At 37.0% G+C, this 20,451-nt stretch overlaps 1 protein-coding gene across 7 annotated transcripts in view; it reads right to left on the bottom strand.

Moving 5' to 3' along the window:
• Positions 1-20,451, bottom strand: part of ARHGAP28 (Rho GTPase activating protein 28) — a 197,596-nt gene that overhangs the window by 10,843 nt on the left and 166,302 nt on the right. For 5 of the 7 annotated variants that reach the window (XM_026496006.4, XM_044382854.3, XM_057313233.1 and 2 more), the window contains 4 exons: positions 18,707-18,904; positions 18,250-18,363; positions 6,099-6,155; positions 4,202-4,326 (listed from right to left, as the gene is read on the bottom strand). In XM_026496006.4, coding sequence (XP_026351791.1) covers positions 4,202-4,326; positions 6,099-6,155; positions 18,250-18,363; positions 18,707-18,904 — 494 coding nt within the window. The remainder of the gene's footprint in view (positions 1-4,201; positions 4,327-6,098; positions 6,156-18,249; positions 18,364-18,706; positions 18,905-20,451) is intronic. The other 2 variants (XM_044382855.2, XM_057313234.1) reach the window with 2 other exon arrangements.

Raw genomic sequence — 20,451 nt, 5'->3', positions numbered from 1 at the left:
AAATTAAAAATAACAGAAGTTAAATGAAGAGGACCATTAATGCATATGTGGTTTTCATTTTTAAAACAATGATAGTCCTAAAATTCTAGCATAACTAAACCTTACCTATTTTACCCTGAAATTGTTTTTTTACCATTAATAAGTAGTAGTTCTCCTACACGGTAAAACTCTGACAAATTTTACAAACGAATTTAGTTTTAGAACTCTTTTATGATTTAGAGAAAAATTGTGAAGATAGTATAGACAGTTCCCATATTCCCCACACCCTGTTCCCCTATTATTAACATCTAACGTGAATATAGTACATTTGTCACAACTAACGAATACTAATACATTTTTTATTAACCAAGGTTCATACTTTATTCAGATGTTCTTGGTTTTTACGTAGCCATCTATGTACTGTTCTAGGGACCCATCCAGAATATTGCAGTATATTCAGTAACTATAAGTGTTTGAATAGTGTCCCTTCCAAAACTCATGTCTGCCCGGATGCTCATAATCTGACTTTATTTGAATATAGGGTTATTTGCAGATGTAATCAGTTAAGAATCTAGAGACGAAATCATCCTGGATTCAGGGGACCCCCAAAAATCCAGTGAATCCTTATAAGGGGGAAAAATACAGAGAAACACAGAGAGGATGTGACGATGGAGAGATTGGAGTGATACAGCTATAAACCATGGGATGCCATGGATGTTGGCAACCATTAGAAGCTAGGAGAGAGGCATGGGAGAGTTTCTCCCTCACAGCCTCCAGAAGGAACCAACCCCGCTGACACCATTTGTTTCAGACTCCTGGCCTGAACTGAGAGAATACATTTCTATTGTTTTAAGCCACCTAGTTTGAGGTACTTTGTTATGGAAATACTGGGAAACTAATACATAGTCATGTCTCATTAGGCTTCTGCTACTGATACTCCTCAAGTTTACTGATTATATCCTCTGTCATCTACACTCCACTACTGAGCCCATCCAGTGAGTTTCAGCTATTCTTTCAGTTACATAATTTTCATTTCATTCTTTTTTATAACTCTATCTGTTTGCTGAAATTTTCTATTTTTTCATTTGTTTCAAGAGAATTCATAATTGCTTGCTGAAGCATTTTTGTGTGTGTGTGTGATGGCTGCTGTAAAATCCTTGTCCAATAATTCTAACATCCAATTCAATTTAGCGCTGGCATTTCTCAAATGTCTTTTTCTCATTCCTATTGTGATTTTCTTTGTTTTAGGTATAATGAGTGATTTTGTATCCTATCACAGACACTTTGGATATTATGAGACTCTGGATCTTATTTAGTCATCATTTTTTGGCAGGCATTCCTCCTGTGGAAGTTTAGCACAAGGTCTGGGTGGGTGTGTATGTTCAGCTTTTTGCTGGGCCCCACTGACACCTGCCCAGTAAAAGTGGGGCACCAACTGGTACTGCTTTGCTGCCTCTGATTGGGGGTGTAAGATCAGCTCCCTCCTGGGCTTTGCTGCCACCAGGGAGAGAAGAAACAAGGTTGACTCTCGCTGTTTTGTTGCTGTTGGGTGAGGGTAAAGCTCTGCTCTTCACTGGACCCTACTCACTCTGAGGGTGGGGTGAAGCTGGTCTATAACTGCCTTGCACTGATTTGTTAGGTCTCACTGCTGCTGGGTGGAGGAGACACCGCTCGAGGCAGGACCCTGCTGCCACTGTTGTGGTTGGAAACTGGACGGTCACCTGATTCTGTTGGGTGGGGCATGTAGATCAGTGACCTGCTTGGTCCCACTGTAAACACAGGTGTAGTTGTGTGCTTTTTCTATTAGTGTTTGGTTGGAGTAGGGCAGGTATTGCCAAAATGTTTTTTTGTGGTTAGGCCACCTTCTCTCCAGTCCTTTGGCTGTGTTAACAGGCTCTTCTTGGAGCTTGTTTATTGTGTGTTCCTATTCCAGGCTGAAGGTTCCTGCAGCACCCCGCCTGCGCATATGGGAGGCAATAAGGAAATCCAGGAATTCACCACCACGTTGGTGCACAGGCCCGATGTCCCTAGGCAGTCAGCACTCGTCTCTCTACCTTTTAGAGTCTCCCTATGCTTGTCAGTGTGTTATGTCCAAGGGTTTTTAGTCAGAAGAGGGAGGACTTGGGAGGAATGGGACTTCTCTCCCCTTTTTTTACTTAAACAGAAGTAGTTAGGAGTCAGAAAATAAGCCTCTAGTGAAACAGGCAAAAATGGGCCAGTTTACACTAAACTGAAATTGGCCACAGTTCTAACTAGTGAGGAAAATGGACTAAACATCTTACGAAGTTCGTACAAAGGATTTATATCTATCTATAGTCACTGATTCTAATTTATTTTTATTAGAAGATTTTCATTCTACAACAGGTCTACAGGAGTACAGAGGAAATTCTGTCGTGCACGTGACTAGCAATCTATGGGATGTTCACATCCCCCCAGTGGAATTTCAAGTCTCTCTATTACTGCCCTAACAGTAACTACTTACAGTGCTCCAGCAACAGAGAGAAGTAAGTGTTCTGGGCTCCTGTTGACCCCATCAATTCCTCTTTTCTTTTTTATGTATGCTCATATATATACACATATATATGTATATATATACACATGTATATGGAGAGAGAGAAAGAGAAGATACAAAGCATGCACGTATCATAGAATACTTGAAGAATTTTCACAAAGTGAATATATCATGTAACCAGCCCCCATAATCTAACAAAGGAACTTCTCAAAAGCCACTGTCATGGCTTCTTAGTCACTATCCCTTCCACCCTCATAGAAAGCCACTGTTCTGGCCTGTAACACCATAGATTACTTCTATTGGCTACTCTTGTTTTTTTAAACTGAAATATTTTTATTGAGATAGTGGTAGATTCATATATAGTTGTAAGAAATAATATAGAAAAATTCCTCATACTCTTTGCCCACTTCTCCCCAAATGGTAACATTTTATACAAGTAAGTATAACGTCACAGTTAGCATACTGACATTGGTATGATCCACCTATCCTATTCAAATTTCCCACTTTACTTGTACTCATTTGTGTGTGTGTATTAAGTTCAGTACAACTTGTAGAGGCTCTTTGATCTACCAGAGTCAAGATACTGTGCAACTCCCACACTGTCAGATCCTTGTGTTGCCCTTTTATGACCATACCCATCGCCCTCCCATGATCTCCTCTCCTCACCTCCCAGAAACTACTAACCTACCCTCCATTTCTAAAATTTTTCACTTCAAAATGTTATATAAATGGAGTCTTATGGTATGTAATCTTCCACAATTGGCTCCCCCCCCAACATGGGTACTCCTTCTTAACATGGTTGTAAAGCTTCTCTTGAGGAATTTCCATCAGTCTGGGGCACCTGTGTGCTTCAGTTAAGTGTCCAACTCTTGATTTTAGCTCAGGTCACGATCTCAGGGTTGTGAGATCAAGCCCCACATTGGGCTCTGTGCTCAGCACAGAGTCTGCTTAAGATTCTCTCCCTCTCCCTCTCCCCTTCCCAATCCCCTGCTTGCTCTCACTCTCTAAAAACAACAACAACAACAACAAAAAGAAAGAATAAAAGGAATATCCATCAGTTTTACTAGAGACCATGAAGCTGTACCGGCTCTCTAATGGAGGATTTAAACTAGTGCCTCTCATGCTTCTCATCTTTTAAAAACCTCAGGGCAAATGTTTATCCTCAAATAAGCATGCCTAGAGAAAAATTACCTGATTAATGCTGCTTCAAGGTGACTTATGGGAGATGAGCAAAAGGACTTTATTTGTAAATAAAATTCTCATCTCAAGATTTATTAGTAGTATGTTTTAAGTTAAAAAACAGCTATGATGTCCATTTAACTACATAAACTTTATCTGATCTAGGCATGCTGAAGCTCAGTGAAGCCTGGAATGGTATTCCAAGTTATCTCTAAAACTAACTTGCTATATTTTTTATTCTAATAAAAAGTAAAACTCATGTGTAAATGAAATCCCAAAATGGAAGATACTTATTAAGAATTCTATTTGTAGAAATTTCTTAAAAAACAAAACAAAACACACTTCTGTTATGAACAATTCTATGGTCTACTTAATCCCCTTCTCTACTTTTGACTTACTCTTTTGGTAAATTCCCCAAAGTAACAGGTTCTAATTTTCCAAGAAGGTCAAGTTTGTAAATGCCTAGAACGTTACTCATCTGATAAAAGATCACCTTCCTTGTACAAGAGACCTATATTCACTTTTACTCACCTGTTCTCATATTGAAATTTTGCCAGTATGTCTTTGGCTTTGGTGTGACTAGTGAGTTGAATGGCCATGGACACCTTAGAGAGAAGTGGAGCATGGACCCTTATGACTCCTTCCGGCACGTCAGACTGCCAATGAGGAAAAATTCAGTACATTCTGTCAAACTAGGATGAATATCACTTTAATGACTGCACTTAAGAGATATGAAAATCAGTGGCAATGTGAATTAGGAAAACATGTGAATGTGACCAGTATTTAACCAGAATGAAACACTACTTTCTAGTTAATAGGAGATTCACTAAACTTAACCTGGGATTTTACTTTTGTTACATGCTTAAGGCCTTGCTATAATGCCTTAAAATGAGAGAAGTAACACTAGGTTATGACAAAATCTCATGTTTCTATCAGTTCATTTCCTTGAACTGTGCCCTAATTAAGCTTACTTTAAGCAGCACTCTGTATTTCAATGTATTTTAAGATCAACCTTCTGAAAAATTTGAGAATCAATTAGAAAATACAGCTTTTTAAATATCCTTTTTCTTTAGTTAATAACAATGATTGGGGGTCCCAACTTGAATTCCAAATGACCACTTAAAACTTGATCCCTCAAAGAGTGTGATAACACTCTGAAGAGCAGCGTATGGACTGCTGAGTATCTCTGTTTTCATATGACAAGACTGGCCTGCAGACCTACCTTGGAGCTCTTGTTAAGTTAAATTAAATAATCAAAGAATGGCATGGTCTAATTAACAGAAATTCCTGTTTTTGTCATTGGCTGGGGAAATTCCTTTTGTTTCCAAATTTTGAGTATTTTAAAAATTAATTATCTATCTAGATATAAATCTAAATAAATTCGTATCTGAGGATCTGGCTAACTCCTCAGGTAATCATTTTAAATTTGAACATTCTCAAAAGATGGCATGGTTGATATAAGAAGGTTTAAGTTGAACTGACTCAATATATACCCTGAAAGGAATATGTTATGGGTTGAACTGTGTCCCCCCAAAAGATATGTTGAAATCCTAACCCCCAGTAGCTGAGAATATAACCTTATTTGGAAATAGGGTCACTGCAGTTGTAATTAGCTCAGATGAAGTAGATGGAGTAGGGTGGATGTATATCCAACATGGCTACTGTTCTTACAAGAGGCGAAGACACACACACACACACACACAGTGTGTAGAGATGGCGGTGGAGATTGAAGTGATGTATCTATAAGCTACGGAATACCAAGAATTGGTGGCATCACCAAAAGCTAGGAATGATGTCAAGAACAGATCCTTCTCTCACAGCCTTCAGAAGGAACGAACTAAGCAGGCACCTTGATTTCAGACTTCCAGCCTGCAGAACTGTGAGAGAATAGATTTCTAATATTTTAAGCTACCTAGTCTGTGGTAGGAAACTAATAGAAAATATTTTGAAATAGTGTCAATTATTATGATACTTTTATACTATAACTAGTAAGAACCACGAAAGCATGCCAGGGAATGGATGTTGAGGGAGATGGACTTGGGGAGGAGGGTGCAGGGTGTCAGGTCATTGGAGCCAAGACTAAACTCCTAAAACACTGTTTTGGTTATTTCATGCCCTTCCTCTTCCAGCATCCCCCAGAAACTTCTATAAGATAAATCCCACTTTCCTGACATTACTGAACCTGTGATCATAATAATCACATTTTCCCTATAAATTCCTACAATATTCATACTTGTGTACAGGCTGCCTAACCATATGTTTTGAGTCATCAGTTAGTTGACTCTCTCCCTACACTATTTCTTCATCAGCCACATGAATGTCAAGTTTGAGGGATAGATCATGACCAAAATTATACACGGGTGTGATAGACACAGCCAGAGAATACATGTAGGGAGTTAATAAGAGAGGAAAGGAAATTCTTTCTTACCATTCTCCTCGAAGAGGGTGATTTTTGTAGTACCTTTGAAGTCTTGGGGCTTATAACCTAAATAAAACACATTTAGTCCTCAGGATTAATGTTGGGAAAACAAGTACATACTATGGAAGTGTAAACTGTTATCTTTATGGGAAACATTTTGGAAATATTTTTCGAAGTATAAAATGACTCAACTATGCTACATCTGTAAGTTTATCCTACAAGTTTATATTTCACTTGTGAGAAATAATGTATATACAAGTTTGTTCACTGGTGCATAAATCTTATTAGCAAAAGACTGACACAATCTAATTGTTCAACAATATGGGATTGCTTACATAAATTATGATCTGTCTATGGAATACCATGCAAAAGAAGCAAAGAAGGCTTTGTAAACTGATAATGGAATAATGATATGGAATAATCACCATGATTTTTAAGTCAGTAAAGCAAGACACAGGAGAGTATTTCACGTATGTTACCATTCATGCAAAACAAGAGGGAAGAACACTGTCGAGAGTTCAGGTCAGCTATACTCCATGGTGCTGCTACCTCAGCATCCATTTTGTTTGGCCAAGCAACCTGCAGTGACCTTAAACTGACAGTAGTCTCTCATGCAAGCCCATGCCCTAGACATAAACCCATGAAGTCATGAGCAAATCATGGAATCCTGATGTGACTTCCCTGTAACCTTTGTGATTAACAGTCTTCCCACCTCTGAGGGTCATCCCTTTGTGTGCCCCTTAGATAAGACCCCTGTGGAGCTCACCAAAAACCCACCCGTTTGGTTTGAATTGACCAATCTGGCCTTAGTCTGGGAACCCCAAAGCACTGCATCATAGACCCTAACAAAGAAATGTGCCCTAGGTTCTATGGCTATGTCTGCATCCTGCCTTGACCTGCCCATATGGCTCCTTGGGGCATGCTGTGTACTTCCTCCCGAACATGTGAATACTAAATTTTCCTATTTCAGTTTCTCTTATGGTTTATTGTTGATATGTGTGTGATTCACCATCCAGTGCCCTGTGCTCCACTCAACAAATATTAATTTAACAAAGTCATAATAAACATACATTCATATTTGTTTGCATGTGCATAATGCCTCTTTGGAAGTATATACATCTGCATGTTTTTGGGCACACCTACCCTATCATTGGTGATATTATTTGTCTCCAGGAGGGGAAGTCAGAGGTGGCCATTATTTATTCTACAGTGTTTTGTACCTTTTGAACTTTGTAACCTGTTAATGAACTGTCTACTCTAATCAAAGTTAAGAGGTAAACACATGGTATAGTACGATAGAACTGAAGAAAGACTATTTCTTCAACTTTAAGTCTTTGCTTCCATGGTACTTATAAACTTTAAGTTCTACCTTTTTCATGTCTCTAATGTTACAACCAAAAAATTAAAATAGCTGACATTCATATAGCATTATACAACTTACAAAGTGCTTTTTACACATGGTAAGTGAGTTGATGCTAATGACAACTTTGTGAATTAGGTATCATTACTTTTCTCCCCAATTTATAATGTAAGAAAACTGAGGCACAGAGAAAGGTTTTAATTCACGGAGGATACTAGCCCAAAGGATGCAACCAGGGAAGTGTTTAAGTAAGAAAAATGGGGCACCTGGGTGACTCAGTTGGTTAAGCAGCCAACTCTTGATTTCCGCTCAGGTAATGATCTCAGGGTCCTGGTATGGAGTCTGCTTGAGGATTCTCTCTCTCCCTCTGCCCCACCCCTCACTCATACTCTCTCTCTCTCTGTCTCTAAAATAAATAAATACAGCAATCTTTAAACTTACACTTTTCCCATCTCTGCTCCCTAGTCCAGTGTCAGGCTTGCAAATAACAGCCTGCATTCCCGGTACAGGTACAGAAGGGGCAGAATGACTCAATCGCAAAGAATTCTAATTCTAATTCTTTGTTCTGACCTAGTTGGTGGCTCCCAAGAATACTGGTTCAGAAGGCTTGCTTCTATCGTGACTACTTGGAACCTGACCAGTGCTAAAGGTGGTATGATGGTGAAAACATTTCTAAGCAAATGTTTTAATTATTGCTGCCTGATGCAGTGAGTAAGAGTTGGAGAAAGCAATAGACTAACTAAAAGGCTTGAGACGCAAAGCTGGCGACAGATGCTTTGGGGAATAAGGGCTTTGAAAAGCTCCAAATATTCCTGAGAATCTAGAAGGCCATATGCATGCCAAGGGCTGTGCATGTGTTCAAAAAAGACCTGAAAATAACTTTAGCTGTCAACTTAAGCTGGCTGACCTTTGGGCTCTGTCTAGGCAGGAAGTGAAGGCTCAGGCAGAGTCATAAACTGTCTGGTTGAATGCTGAAGATGTGCCCAAACACACAGGGTTCATCTGCAAAGACTGGGAGTTTTTTAGTACAAGGTGTTTAAGAAAATCTCTGCAATGACATGATACTCTATATGGAAAACCCAAAAGAAGCCACTCCCAAACTATTAGAAGTTATAGAGCAATTCAGTAACGTGGCGGGATACAAAATCAATGCTCAGAAATCAGTTGCATTTCTGTACACGAATAACGAGAACGAAGAAAGAGAAATCAGGGAATCCATCCCATTTACAATAGCACCAAAAACCATACGTTACCTTGGAATTAACTTAACCAGAGACGTAAAGGACCTTTATTCTAGAAACTATAAATCACTCTTAAAAGACATTGAGGAAGACATAAAAAGATGGAAAGATATTCCATGCTCATGGATCGGAAGAATTAACATAGTTAAAATGTCCATGCTACCCAGAGCAATCTACACTTTCAATGCTATCCCGATCAAAATACCAATGACATTTTTCAAGGAACTGGAACAAATAGTCCTTAAATTTGTATGGAACCGGAAAAGGCCCCGAATTGCCAAGGAACTGTTGAAAAGGAAAAACAAAGCTGGGGGCATCACAATGCCAGATTTCGAGCTGTACTACAAAGCTGTGATCACAAAGACAGCATGGTACTGGCACAAAAACAGACACATACACCAATGGAACAGAATAGAGAGCCCAGAAATGGACCCTCAGCTCTTTGGGCAACTAATATTTGATAAAGCAGGAAAAAACATCCGGTGGGAAAAAGACAGTCTCTTCAATAAATGGTGCTGGGAAAATTGGACAGCTACATGCAAAAGAATGAAACTTGACCACTATCTCACACCATACACAAAAATAAACTCCAAATGGATGAAAGACCTCGATGTGAGACAGGAATCCATCAAAATTCTAGAGGAGAACATAGGTAGCAACCTCTACGACATCGGCCAAAGCAACCTTTTTCATGATACATCCCCAAAGGCAAGAGAAACAAAAGATAAAATGAATTTATGGGACTTCATCAAGATTAAAAGTTTCTGCACAGCCAAGGAAACAGTCAGAAAAACTAAGAGGCAGCCCACGGAATGGGAGAATATATTTGCAAATGACACTACAGATAAAGGACTGGTATCCAAGATCTACAAAGAACTTCTCAAACTCAATACACGAGAAACAAATAAACAAATCAAAAAATGGGCAGAAGATATGAACAGACACTTTTCCAATGAAGACATACAAATGGCTAACAGACACATGAAAAAATGTTCAAAATCATTAGCCATCAGGGAAATTCAAATCAAAACCACACTGAGATACCACCTTACGCCAGTTAGAATGGCAAAAATAGACAAGGCAAGAAACAACAATTGTTGGAGAGGATGTGGAGAAAGGGGATCCCTCCTACATTGTTGGTGGGAATGCAAGTTGGTACAGCCACTCTGGAAAACAGTGTGGAGGTCCCTTAAAAAGTTAAAAATTGAGCTACCCTATGATCCAGCCATTGCACTACTGGGTATTTACCCCAAAGATACAGACGTAGTGAAGAGAAGGGCCATATGCACCCCAATGTTCATAGCAGCAATGTCCACAATCGCTAAATCGTGGAAGGAGCCGAGATGCCCTGCAACAGATGACTGGATTAAGAAGTTGTGGTCCATATATACAATGGAATATTACTCAGCAATCAGAAAGAATGAGTTCTCAACATTTGCTACAACATGGACGGCACTGGAGGAGATAATGCTTAGTGAAATAAGTCAAGCAGAGAAAGACAACTATCATATGATTTCTCTCATCTATGGAACATAAGAACTAGAATGATCAGTAGGGGAAGAAAGGGATAAAGAAAGGGGGTGTATTCAGAAGGGGGAATGAAACATGAGAGACTATGGACTATGAGAAACAAACTGAGGGCTACAGAGGGGAGGGTGGTGGGGGAATGGGATAGACCGGTGATGGGTAGTAAGGAGGGCACATATTGCATGGTGCACTGGGTGTTATACACAACTAATGAATCATCGAGCCTTACATCGAAAACCGGGGATGTACTGTATGGTGACTAACATAATATAATAAAAAATCATTATTAAAAAACAAAAAAAAAAAAAAAAGAAAATCTCTGCAAACATTAGCTAACCACTAAGCTCATGGAGCAGTGACATCAGTAGCCACACAAAACAAAGAATTTAAACTTTACAAAATTAGCTCAGTAGAAAAGTAATTAAACAAATATAACAACAGCTACAACAACCAGCAACAAATCCTGGAGGAGGGAGAAGAATCTTATTTCCAAGGTTGCCACATTGTAATATTTAAAATGCCCATTCTTTGGGGCGCCTGGGTGGTTCAGTTGGTTAAGTGTCTGCCTTTGGCTCAAGTCATGATCCCCAGGTCCTGGGACTGAGTCCTGCATTGGGCTCCCTGCTCAGTGGGAAGCCTGCTACTCTCTCTGCCTGCCACTCCCCCTGCTTGTGCTCTCTCTCTCTCTCTGTCAAATAAATACAGAAAAATCTTAACAAATAAATAAATAAACAAAATGTCCATTCTTCAACAACAAAAAAATAATGAGACAGGCAAAAAAAGGTCAAGAAAATATGGCCCATACATAGGTAAAAAGTAGTTTCAATAGTTTCAAAAGAAACTCCTGAAGGAAACCTATACATTAAACTTACTAGTAAAAGCCTTCAAATAAGATATTTTAAATATTTTCAAAGAACTAATGGAAACCATGTTTAAAGAACTAAAGAAAACCATGAGAATTAGATCTCACCAAACTGGGAATATCAAAAAAGAGACAGAAATTATAAAAAGGAATCAAATGGCAATTCTGGACTGAAAAGTCCAACTGAAATGAAAAATCCACTAGAAGGGCTCAACAGCAGATTTAAGGAGGCAGAAGAAAAAATCAGTAAATTTGAAGATAAATTGATTGATATTATACAGTCTGAAGAATAGGAAGAAAAAAGAATGAAGAAAAATGAACAAAACCTAAGGGGAATTGTAGGACAATATCCAACATGAAATGCATCAACACATACAAAATTAAGAGTCCCAGAAGAAGAGATAAGAAGGGACAGAGAGAACATTTGAAGTAATTAATAATGGCTGAAAACTCCCCAAATTTGCTGAAAACGTTGATCTACCTATTCAAAAAGCTCAACAACCTCCAAATAGGATAAACTGAAAGAGATCCACACCAAGATACATCATAATTAAATTGTCAAAAGACAAAGTATTTGAAAGCAGCAAGAGAAAAGCAACGCAGCACGCACAAGAGATTTTTTCAGTAAGAATAACAGTTGATTCCCCAGCAGAAACCATGAAAGCCAGAAGACAATGGGATAACATAGTCAAAGTGCTGAAAGAAAAAAAAAAAGCTGTCAAGCAAAATTCTACCTGGCAAAAACAATCTTTAAAAAATAAAGAAGAGGCATTCTAGATGCCACCATGCCAGATCTACCTGTGTCACCAGCCATAATGAACCCCATGCTCTAAACTGCTGTTGAGAAGTGAGTGAGCCCTTCAGCTATATTTCCTTTGAGCTGCTTGCAGACACAGTTCCAAAGACAGCAGAAAATGTTCATGCTCTGAGCACTGGAGAAAAAAGATTAGGTTATAAAGGTTCCTGCTTTCACAGATTTGGGATTTATGTGCCAGGGCAGTGATTTCCCATGCCATAATTACACTGCTGGCAAGTCTATGGGGAGAAATTTGATGATGAAAATTTCATCCTACAGCATATGGGGCCTGGTATCTTGTCCATGGCAAATGTTGCACCCAACACAAATGGTTCCCAGTTTTTCAACGGCACTGCCAAGACTGAATGGTTGGATGGCAAGCATGTGGTCTTTCCCAAGGTGAAAGAGGGCCTGAATACCGTGGAAGTCACAGAGCACTATGGGTACAAGAATGGAAGACCAGCAAAAAGATCACCACTGCTGAAATAGGCAAATCTAATAAATTCGACTTATGCTTTCTCTTAACCACCAGAACATTCCTTCTGTAGCTCAGAAGAGCACCCCCTTATCCTCATCTGCTTAAAACAGCTTATCATTTTTGTGCTCTTGCTGCAATTCTTTGGGTTCCATGGTTTCCTTATCCCCCTCTAAATGCAGCTGAATTACAGTTAAGTTTATGATTATTAAATAAAAGCTAAACAACTAAAAAATGAAAAAAATTAGACATTCTAAGATAAATAAAAGCACTCCTAGCAGAATTTCCCTCTAAGAAATGTTAAAGATAGTCCTTTAGACTGAAATGAAGGGACACTAGACAGTACCTTGAATCCACATAAAGAAATAACACCAGTAAAGATAACTATATACATAAATATAAAAGGCAGCATTATGTATTTTTTATAACTCCACCTGTTTTCCTATCTAATTTAAAAGATAAGTGCATAAAGCAACAATTATAAATCTATGTTGATGGGCACATAATTTATAAAGATGCAATTTGTGGCAATAACAGCATAAAGCAGGAGATATAGGGGTCTTTACAAGTTTTTATATACTATTGAATTGAAGGTGAAACTAATATGTATTAGATTGCAATATATTAAGATGTTACTTGTAATCCTCATGGCAACTACTAAGGAGATAATTAAAAAATGTGTAGTAAAAGAAACAACAGTTTCTTTCTTTCAACAAAATTATATAGTAAAATAATTAAAAGTGGTGTACTAGAAAATACTCTACACAAATGAAGGCAGTAATGGAGGAATGGTGGAACAAAAGTCACATAGCAAAAGACATATCATAAGACATATAGCAAAAAAAAAAAAAAGAATTGAAGGGAGAAACAGTTCTGCAACAGCTAGAGATTTCAATATTTCAATACCTCACTTTCAGTAACAGAAGAACTAGGCATTTCAGAGAGAAAACAGAAATCAACATCTAGACATAGCAGACATCTACAGAACCCCAGCAGCAGCAGAGTCTATTCGCATTAAGTACACACAGAACATTTTTCAGGACAGACAATATGTTAGACCACAAAATGAGTCTCAATTAATTTAAAAATATCAAAATAATATTGGGGCACCTGGGTGGCTCAGTCAGTTGAGCGTCCAACTCTTGATTTTGGCTGAGGTCATGATCTCAGGGTTGTGAGATCAAGCCCCACATCAGGCTCCTTGCTTAGTGGGTAGTCTGCTTGAGATTCTTTCCCTCTTCCCCTCCCCCTTCCCTGTAAAAATAAATAAATCTTTAAGAAAAATTAAGAAAATCAAAATAATATAAAGTATATTGACCACCCACTATGGAATTAAATGAGAAATCAGCAACAGAAGTGAATCTGGGAAATACACAAATGTGTGGAAATTAGAACATACTTTTAAATAATAAACGGGTCAAAGGAAAATCAAAAAGTACTTTGAGATGGGTGAAAATGAAACACAACACACCAAAACTTACGGGATAGAGCAAAAGTAATTCTCAGAGGAAAATTTATAGATGTAAAGGTTTACATTAAAAAAGAACAAACTCGACTCAATAATCTAACCTTCTACATTAAGAAACTCAAAACAAGCTTAACAAAATAAATAACGAAGGTGAGAATTTTAATAAGGACTAAGAACAGAAAAACAAGAGAATCAATGAAAGAAAAGTTGGCCTATCAAAATATCAACAAAATTGACAACCGTTTAGGCTAGACTGTGAAAAAAGAATGAAGATTCAAATTATAAATCCCGAATGTAAGTGGGGACATTACTACCAATCTCACAGAAATAAAAATAATTATAAGAGAACACCATGAACAATTTGTACGCCAACAAATTAGATAAACAAGATGAAACAGACAAAATCCTAGAAACACACAAACTCACAACACTGGCTGAAGAAGAAACAGCAAGTCTGAATAGAGTTATAATAAGTAAGAAGATTGAATCTAGTATTTAAAAAAAATTCCTACAAAGAAAAGTCTAGATCCAGACATTTTTGTTGATCAATTCTGCAAATTTAAAGAATTAATACCAATTATTCTTAAACTCTTCTAAAAAATAGAAGAGAAAGGAACACTTCCTAGCTTATTCTATAAGGTCAGTATTTGCAATACCAAAGCCAGACAAGATATAACAAGAAATAAAAACTACAAACCAATATCCTTTATGAATGTTGATGTAAAAATCCTCAACAAAATACAAGCAACCCATCTAGCAGCATATTAAAAGGACTGTATACCTTGGCCAAGTAGGATTTATCTCAAGAATGCAGGGTTAGTTCGATAGATATACGAAAAACAATCACATTACATCATACATCATACGTAATACATCATATTAATAGAACGAAAGAAAAAAAGAAAAAACAGTGATCATCTCAATAGAGGAAGTAAAAGCTTTTGACAAAGTTGAACACCTTTCCATCATAAAAGCACCCAACAAATTAAGAATAGAGTTTTCTTGAGGCCCATCCATGTTATAAAAAATGATAAGATTTTGAGGGCATAATGCCAAGTGAAATAAGTCAGACAGAGGAAGACAAATACTGTATGATCCCTTTTATATTTGGAATACTTGGAATATATATACGTGTGTGTACACACACACCACACACACACACATACACACACATCCCAGCTCGTAGACACAGAGAACAGATTGGTGGTTGCCGAGGTGGGGAATGGGGTACAGTGGGGAGAAATGGCTGCACTATGTTTTTCCAGTTTATACAAATTGAATTTTAAAAAGTAAGGAAATAAAAGAATGAAATTTTCTCAAACCAATGAAGGTAATCTGTGAAAAAAACAGATTTAGCATCATACTTCATGATGAAAGACTGAGATTTCCCACTAAGATCAGAAACAAAGCAAGGATCGCTGCTCTTGTCTTCTTATTTAATATTTTACCAGAGTTCTAGCCAGGATAATTAAGCAAGAAAAGAGGTAAAAGGCACCCAGATTGGGAAGGAAGAAGGAAAATTATCTCCATTCACTGACAGCATGACCTTATATGTAGAAATACTAAAGAATTAACACAAAATCAAACTATTAGTGTAAATGAGTTCAGCAAAACTGCAGAATACAAGATCAATATAGAAATATCAGTTGTATTTCTGTATACAATTAGTGATCCAAAAATGAAATTAAGAAAACAATTCCATTTGCCATAATATCAACAAGAATAATATTTAGGAATAAAATTAATCCAGGAAGTATAAGACTTGTACACTAAAAACTATAGAACAGTGTTAGAAGAAATTTTAAATTATAGAAAACCTACATAAATAGAATAATAATCCATTTTCATGGACTAGAAAGTGTAATATTATTAAGATGGCAATCCATCCCAAATTGATCCACATATTTAATGCAATCCCTATCAAAATTCCAACTACCATTTTTTTTCCCCCAGAGATGGGAAAACTGACCCTAAAAATCATATGGAAATTAGGGAACCCCAAATAATCAAAGTTATTTGGAAAAAAAAGTTGAAGGACTCTCATTTTTCCAATTTCAAATCTTAAAACAAAGCTACAGTAATCAAAACACTGTGTTCCTAGCATAAGGATAGACATATAGATCAAAAGAACAGAATTAAGAGTCTGGAAAAAAACATATATCTATGGTCAATTTTCAACCATAGCGTCAAGACCATTCACTGGGGAAAGAGTAGTCTTTTTCACCAAATGATGTTGAGATACTGGATAGCCACATACAAAAGAATGAACTTGTCTACTCCTACCTCGTATCATATACTAAAAATAACTCAAAATGGAGCAAAGACATAAATATAAGAACTAAAACTAAAATTCTTAGAACACATAGGGTTCAAATCCTCATGATCTTAGATTTGACAAAGGATTCTTATATATGACAATAAAAGAAATACATAAACTATACTTCATCATAATTAAAAACCTTTATGTATTGAAGAACACAATCAAGAAACTGAGAAGACAACCCACAGAAGGGGAAAAATATTTTCTAATCATACATCTGATAAGGGACTTGTATCTAGAATATGTGAAGAACTCCTACAACTTAACAGTAAAAAGACAACCCAATCAAAAATTGGCAAAGAATCAAAATAGACATTTCTCCAACGACGATATACCAATGGCCAATAAGGCACATGAAAAGATGCTCACCATCATTAGTTTTCAGGGAAATTCAAATCAAAACCACAATAAGATACCACTTTATACTAAGAGGATGGATAGAATAATAATTTCTGGTTATAACAAGTTTTGGTGAGAATACGGAAAAATCTGAAACCTCACACACTACTGGTGAAAATGTAAAAATGGGGCAGCTGCTTTGGAAGTTCTGGAAGTTCTTCAGATGAGTCAACATAAAGTTGCTTTATTACCCACCACATACCCAAGAGAAGTAAAAACATATCTCTACACATAAGTATAAGTGTTTATAGCAGCATTATTCATAATGAGTGAAAGATCTAAGCAACCCAAATGTCTATCAATAAATGAATGGATAAAAAATACGTGGAAATCCATATAAGGGAATGTTATTTGGCCATAAAAATAGAAGTACTGATACATACTACCATGATGTATTTTCTTGGATGAACCATGAAAATGTAACGCTAAATGAAATAAACCAGTCACAGAAGGCCACATATTATGTAATTTAATTCACTGAAAGTCCAAAACAGGGAACTCTAAAGAGACAAAGTTGATAAATTATTGCTTAGGACTGGCAGAAAGAAATGGTGGAAGTGCATTTATAGGGACGATAGCCAAAGGGGACGGCCTTTTTTTCAGGTGATGAGAATGTTCTAAACTTGATTGCACTGATGATTGCACATATCTGGGAATATACTAAAAACCAGTGAATTTTACACTTTAAATAAATGAACTGTATGATATGTGAATTATATCAATAAAGTTTTTTTTAATGAATTTTTTTTCTCAATTAAAGCAATCTTTCTTCCAAACTTAAACGTTGATTCTACTTATTCTGAAGTCACTTTGCCTATAATCAGTAAAGGAATACAGCCATTCATCATGATTATGATAGATCAATTAGCAATATTCCCTCTTCACTGTTTTGCCTTTTGCTATTCCTTTCCCTGGATTAACATTTTTCTCCTTTCTCCCTTCAAAATACTATCCATCCTTCACGATGTAGCTCAAACACCACTTCCTTTCAGAAGGTGTCAACAATTCCCCACAATGGAGCACATTTCTTTCTCTTCTGCATGGGCCTGCCACATGGTCTAACACTTAATGCATATTCGTGGTTCTTGTACACATTTCTCTCCCACATTAGGTGGAAATTCCTTTAAGAGCAAAGCAAATTTCATGTACCTCTACATCCTCCTCAAGGTTGAATGTTCTATCTGACACTCATGATCTTCCACAAATTAAATTAAAGCAATAAAGATAATTCTTCTAAAACCTGTTCCCTTTTTCACCTCCATACAACCTTACTAAAGAAAAAATTCTTTGGAATGGAATGTAATTACACTAAACAACTTGAAGATTAAAAGTTATTTTATTATCCAATCACTAGAGAATTCTTTATTTATTAGATATAGTGGATTGCCCTAAATCTAGTTCACAGGGCCTAAAAGGTTGACTTTTGCCTTTTGTGAGAACCATCTTAGACTTAAGTACTTAACAGAATATTAAATAATCTTCATGATAGAGATATTTCAAAAACTTCAACCAGAAGCACATATTTCAACAAAATGGAAAGACCTCGGTACTCTGTTATGAACACCATTTCCAAAATATTTATGGTCACAACAGTGATACTTTGTGAGAATATAAAATTTTTGGTTCAAAATTACAAGCTACTGTGTGTTACGCTTTGAGAAATAAAAATCTGGGTAGCGACAACGTTCGCATTCTTAGTTTATTGTCATTACCTCTCGTTCGATGGTCTTCCTCCTCAGCAGCTTTTTGACACTTGGGAGCTGCTTCTTTAACAACATCGTAGCTTCGTTCATTCTTCTGACTTGCATGATTAAGAAAGATGGAACCTGGAGAGGAAACACTGCTTGAATCAAAAAGAAAGCGTTTGAATTAAACCTCCCTGTTAGAATCTGTCTCCAGTTATGGTAACTCCTTCTGGATGCTCAGTATCCTGGAACCAGGGACTGTGGCACTTGTCCTTGTAAAGTTTAGAGAAAATGATAAGGATCCCTGTTTAAAAGGGAAAACACACTTAGGAGCAGCCATTAAAGAATGTACAAAGATGCCACAAGCAACCTGGGCTTGGCTTCTCACATTTCCTCTCTGTGACTAAGGGCATGGAGCCTTTATGTTTCCTGGGAGCTGGTGGGCTTCCAAGGAAAACATCACAGTCATCACATTGTTACTCACCTTCCACAGAATTTTCTGGTATTTAAGCATTAGGCGGATGATGTGGGCTGCAGTGTTTGCTAACTGTAATTCTTCATAATCAGAATGTTTGCTTCGACTGAAGAAAAGGTTTGGTGCCATGATAGTAGAAATGTTCCATATACTCATCCGGTTTTTTGATTCATTGGCAATCACTTTATTGAAGAATGTCATGAGGGCCTGACAAGAAACAGCACTGTGTCACGATACTGGAGATTATCAGAAGGCACCACTGATTGCTATCATTCATTTCTATACCCATTCATGGTGCCCCTGGAAAACTGTCAGAACTACAGAATGGCTAAACGTATAATGTGGCCCCTTTTATTCCTTAAAAGTATTAATGAGAAATGTGAATAGTTTATTGAATTCTCTGCTTCATAAAACTACTTCCATTTTTATGGAGTTTATTATATTGGAGATTCTACAAATAATAGTTGGCATTTTTTATTTTCTTTTATCCAAAACGAGGCTGACAAATACTTAAATTATGTAGTAACCTAGGAGGAGAAAACATTGCATTTTAAATAAACATGAAGTACAAGTTTTGTTGTGAAGGAAGAAAAGGAATCCTAAAAAACACCCTTAATTTAAAGCATTACCATTTAAACTATCTACTATTTCCTTGGGAAAGGAAAACACATTTAAAACAAAGCAAAGCAAAACAAAACAAAACATGAGTATCTCATTCCTCAGTCCAAATGTAAACTCAATTGAAAAATTAAAAAAATTTTACTTTCTGGGTATCATTTCTCTACTGCTTTTCAGTTTGGGAATATTCAGCCGACCAAAGGGAAATGCTTACATGCAGCTGTTCTTGGCATTTAAAAAAGAGAGAGATTTGAGAAAGCTTAAAGTTTGGCTAACCCACCAAAGTACAGATGCTTTTCAGAACCTTCTGAAATTCACCAAGAGGGCTGAAGTCTTAAAACAAACAAACAAACAAACAAGCAAACAAACAACTCTTTAAGTTTTCAAGTTTAAATCCTGCTATAGTATTTCTAATGAGAAAATGGTTAGCATGTAATAGTAATAATAGTCAACATTTATTTGCGGGATTATTGTAAGCCAGGCATTCTTAATACTTCATATATATCACTGACTTTATCATCATTACAAACCCCGTGAAATAGTTTCTGTTATTAATACTGTTTGACAGATGAGGAAACTAATGGAAAAGGTTCAGGTAGCTTTGCCCAGTGTCAATTAATTAAGTGGCAAAGCCAGGATTTAAACTGAGGAAACCTGGTTCTCGAGCCAGAGCTCTTGACCTCTATAGCACACCAGCTTCAATCCGAGATCCAGTCCAATGCAGAATGGGGAAAAAGCGTGTGTGTGTGTGTGTGTGTGTGTGTGTGTGTGCGCGCGCGCGCGCGCGCGCATGTGTGTAACATCTCCACCAGTCCCATGATGTTTTTGAGGATCTTCTGTTAGAAAAGTATTGGATTACTTGTTTCTACTGCATCCTTGGTTATAACAGAGGATACGTGACATTCTGAACCAAGTATCTGATACCAGAGGCATTCTTTTTTTCTTCATATATAAAAGCACATTGTTTACAAAAAAACCCCAAAACAAGCTAATAAATTTCCAGCTTTTGAAAAATTACTGAATTATACTAGACAGACATTCTTATGCCACATCCAATCCCCATCCTTGGGCTGAGGATATGCTATAATTGACATATATTATAATTGACATAGATGTTTTTATTATGTAGTTGGAAA

Source organism: Ursus arctos, unplaced genomic scaffold, assembly GCF_023065955.2.
Source record: "Ursus arctos isolate Adak ecotype North America unplaced genomic scaffold, UrsArc2.0 scaffold_17, whole genome shotgun sequence".
NCBI classification, from domain to species: domain Eukaryota; kingdom Metazoa; phylum Chordata; class Mammalia; order Carnivora; family Ursidae; genus Ursus; species Ursus arctos.
The sequence above is the reverse complement of the archived record's forward strand: the minus strand, read 5'-3'. Positions and strand labels throughout refer to the sequence as shown.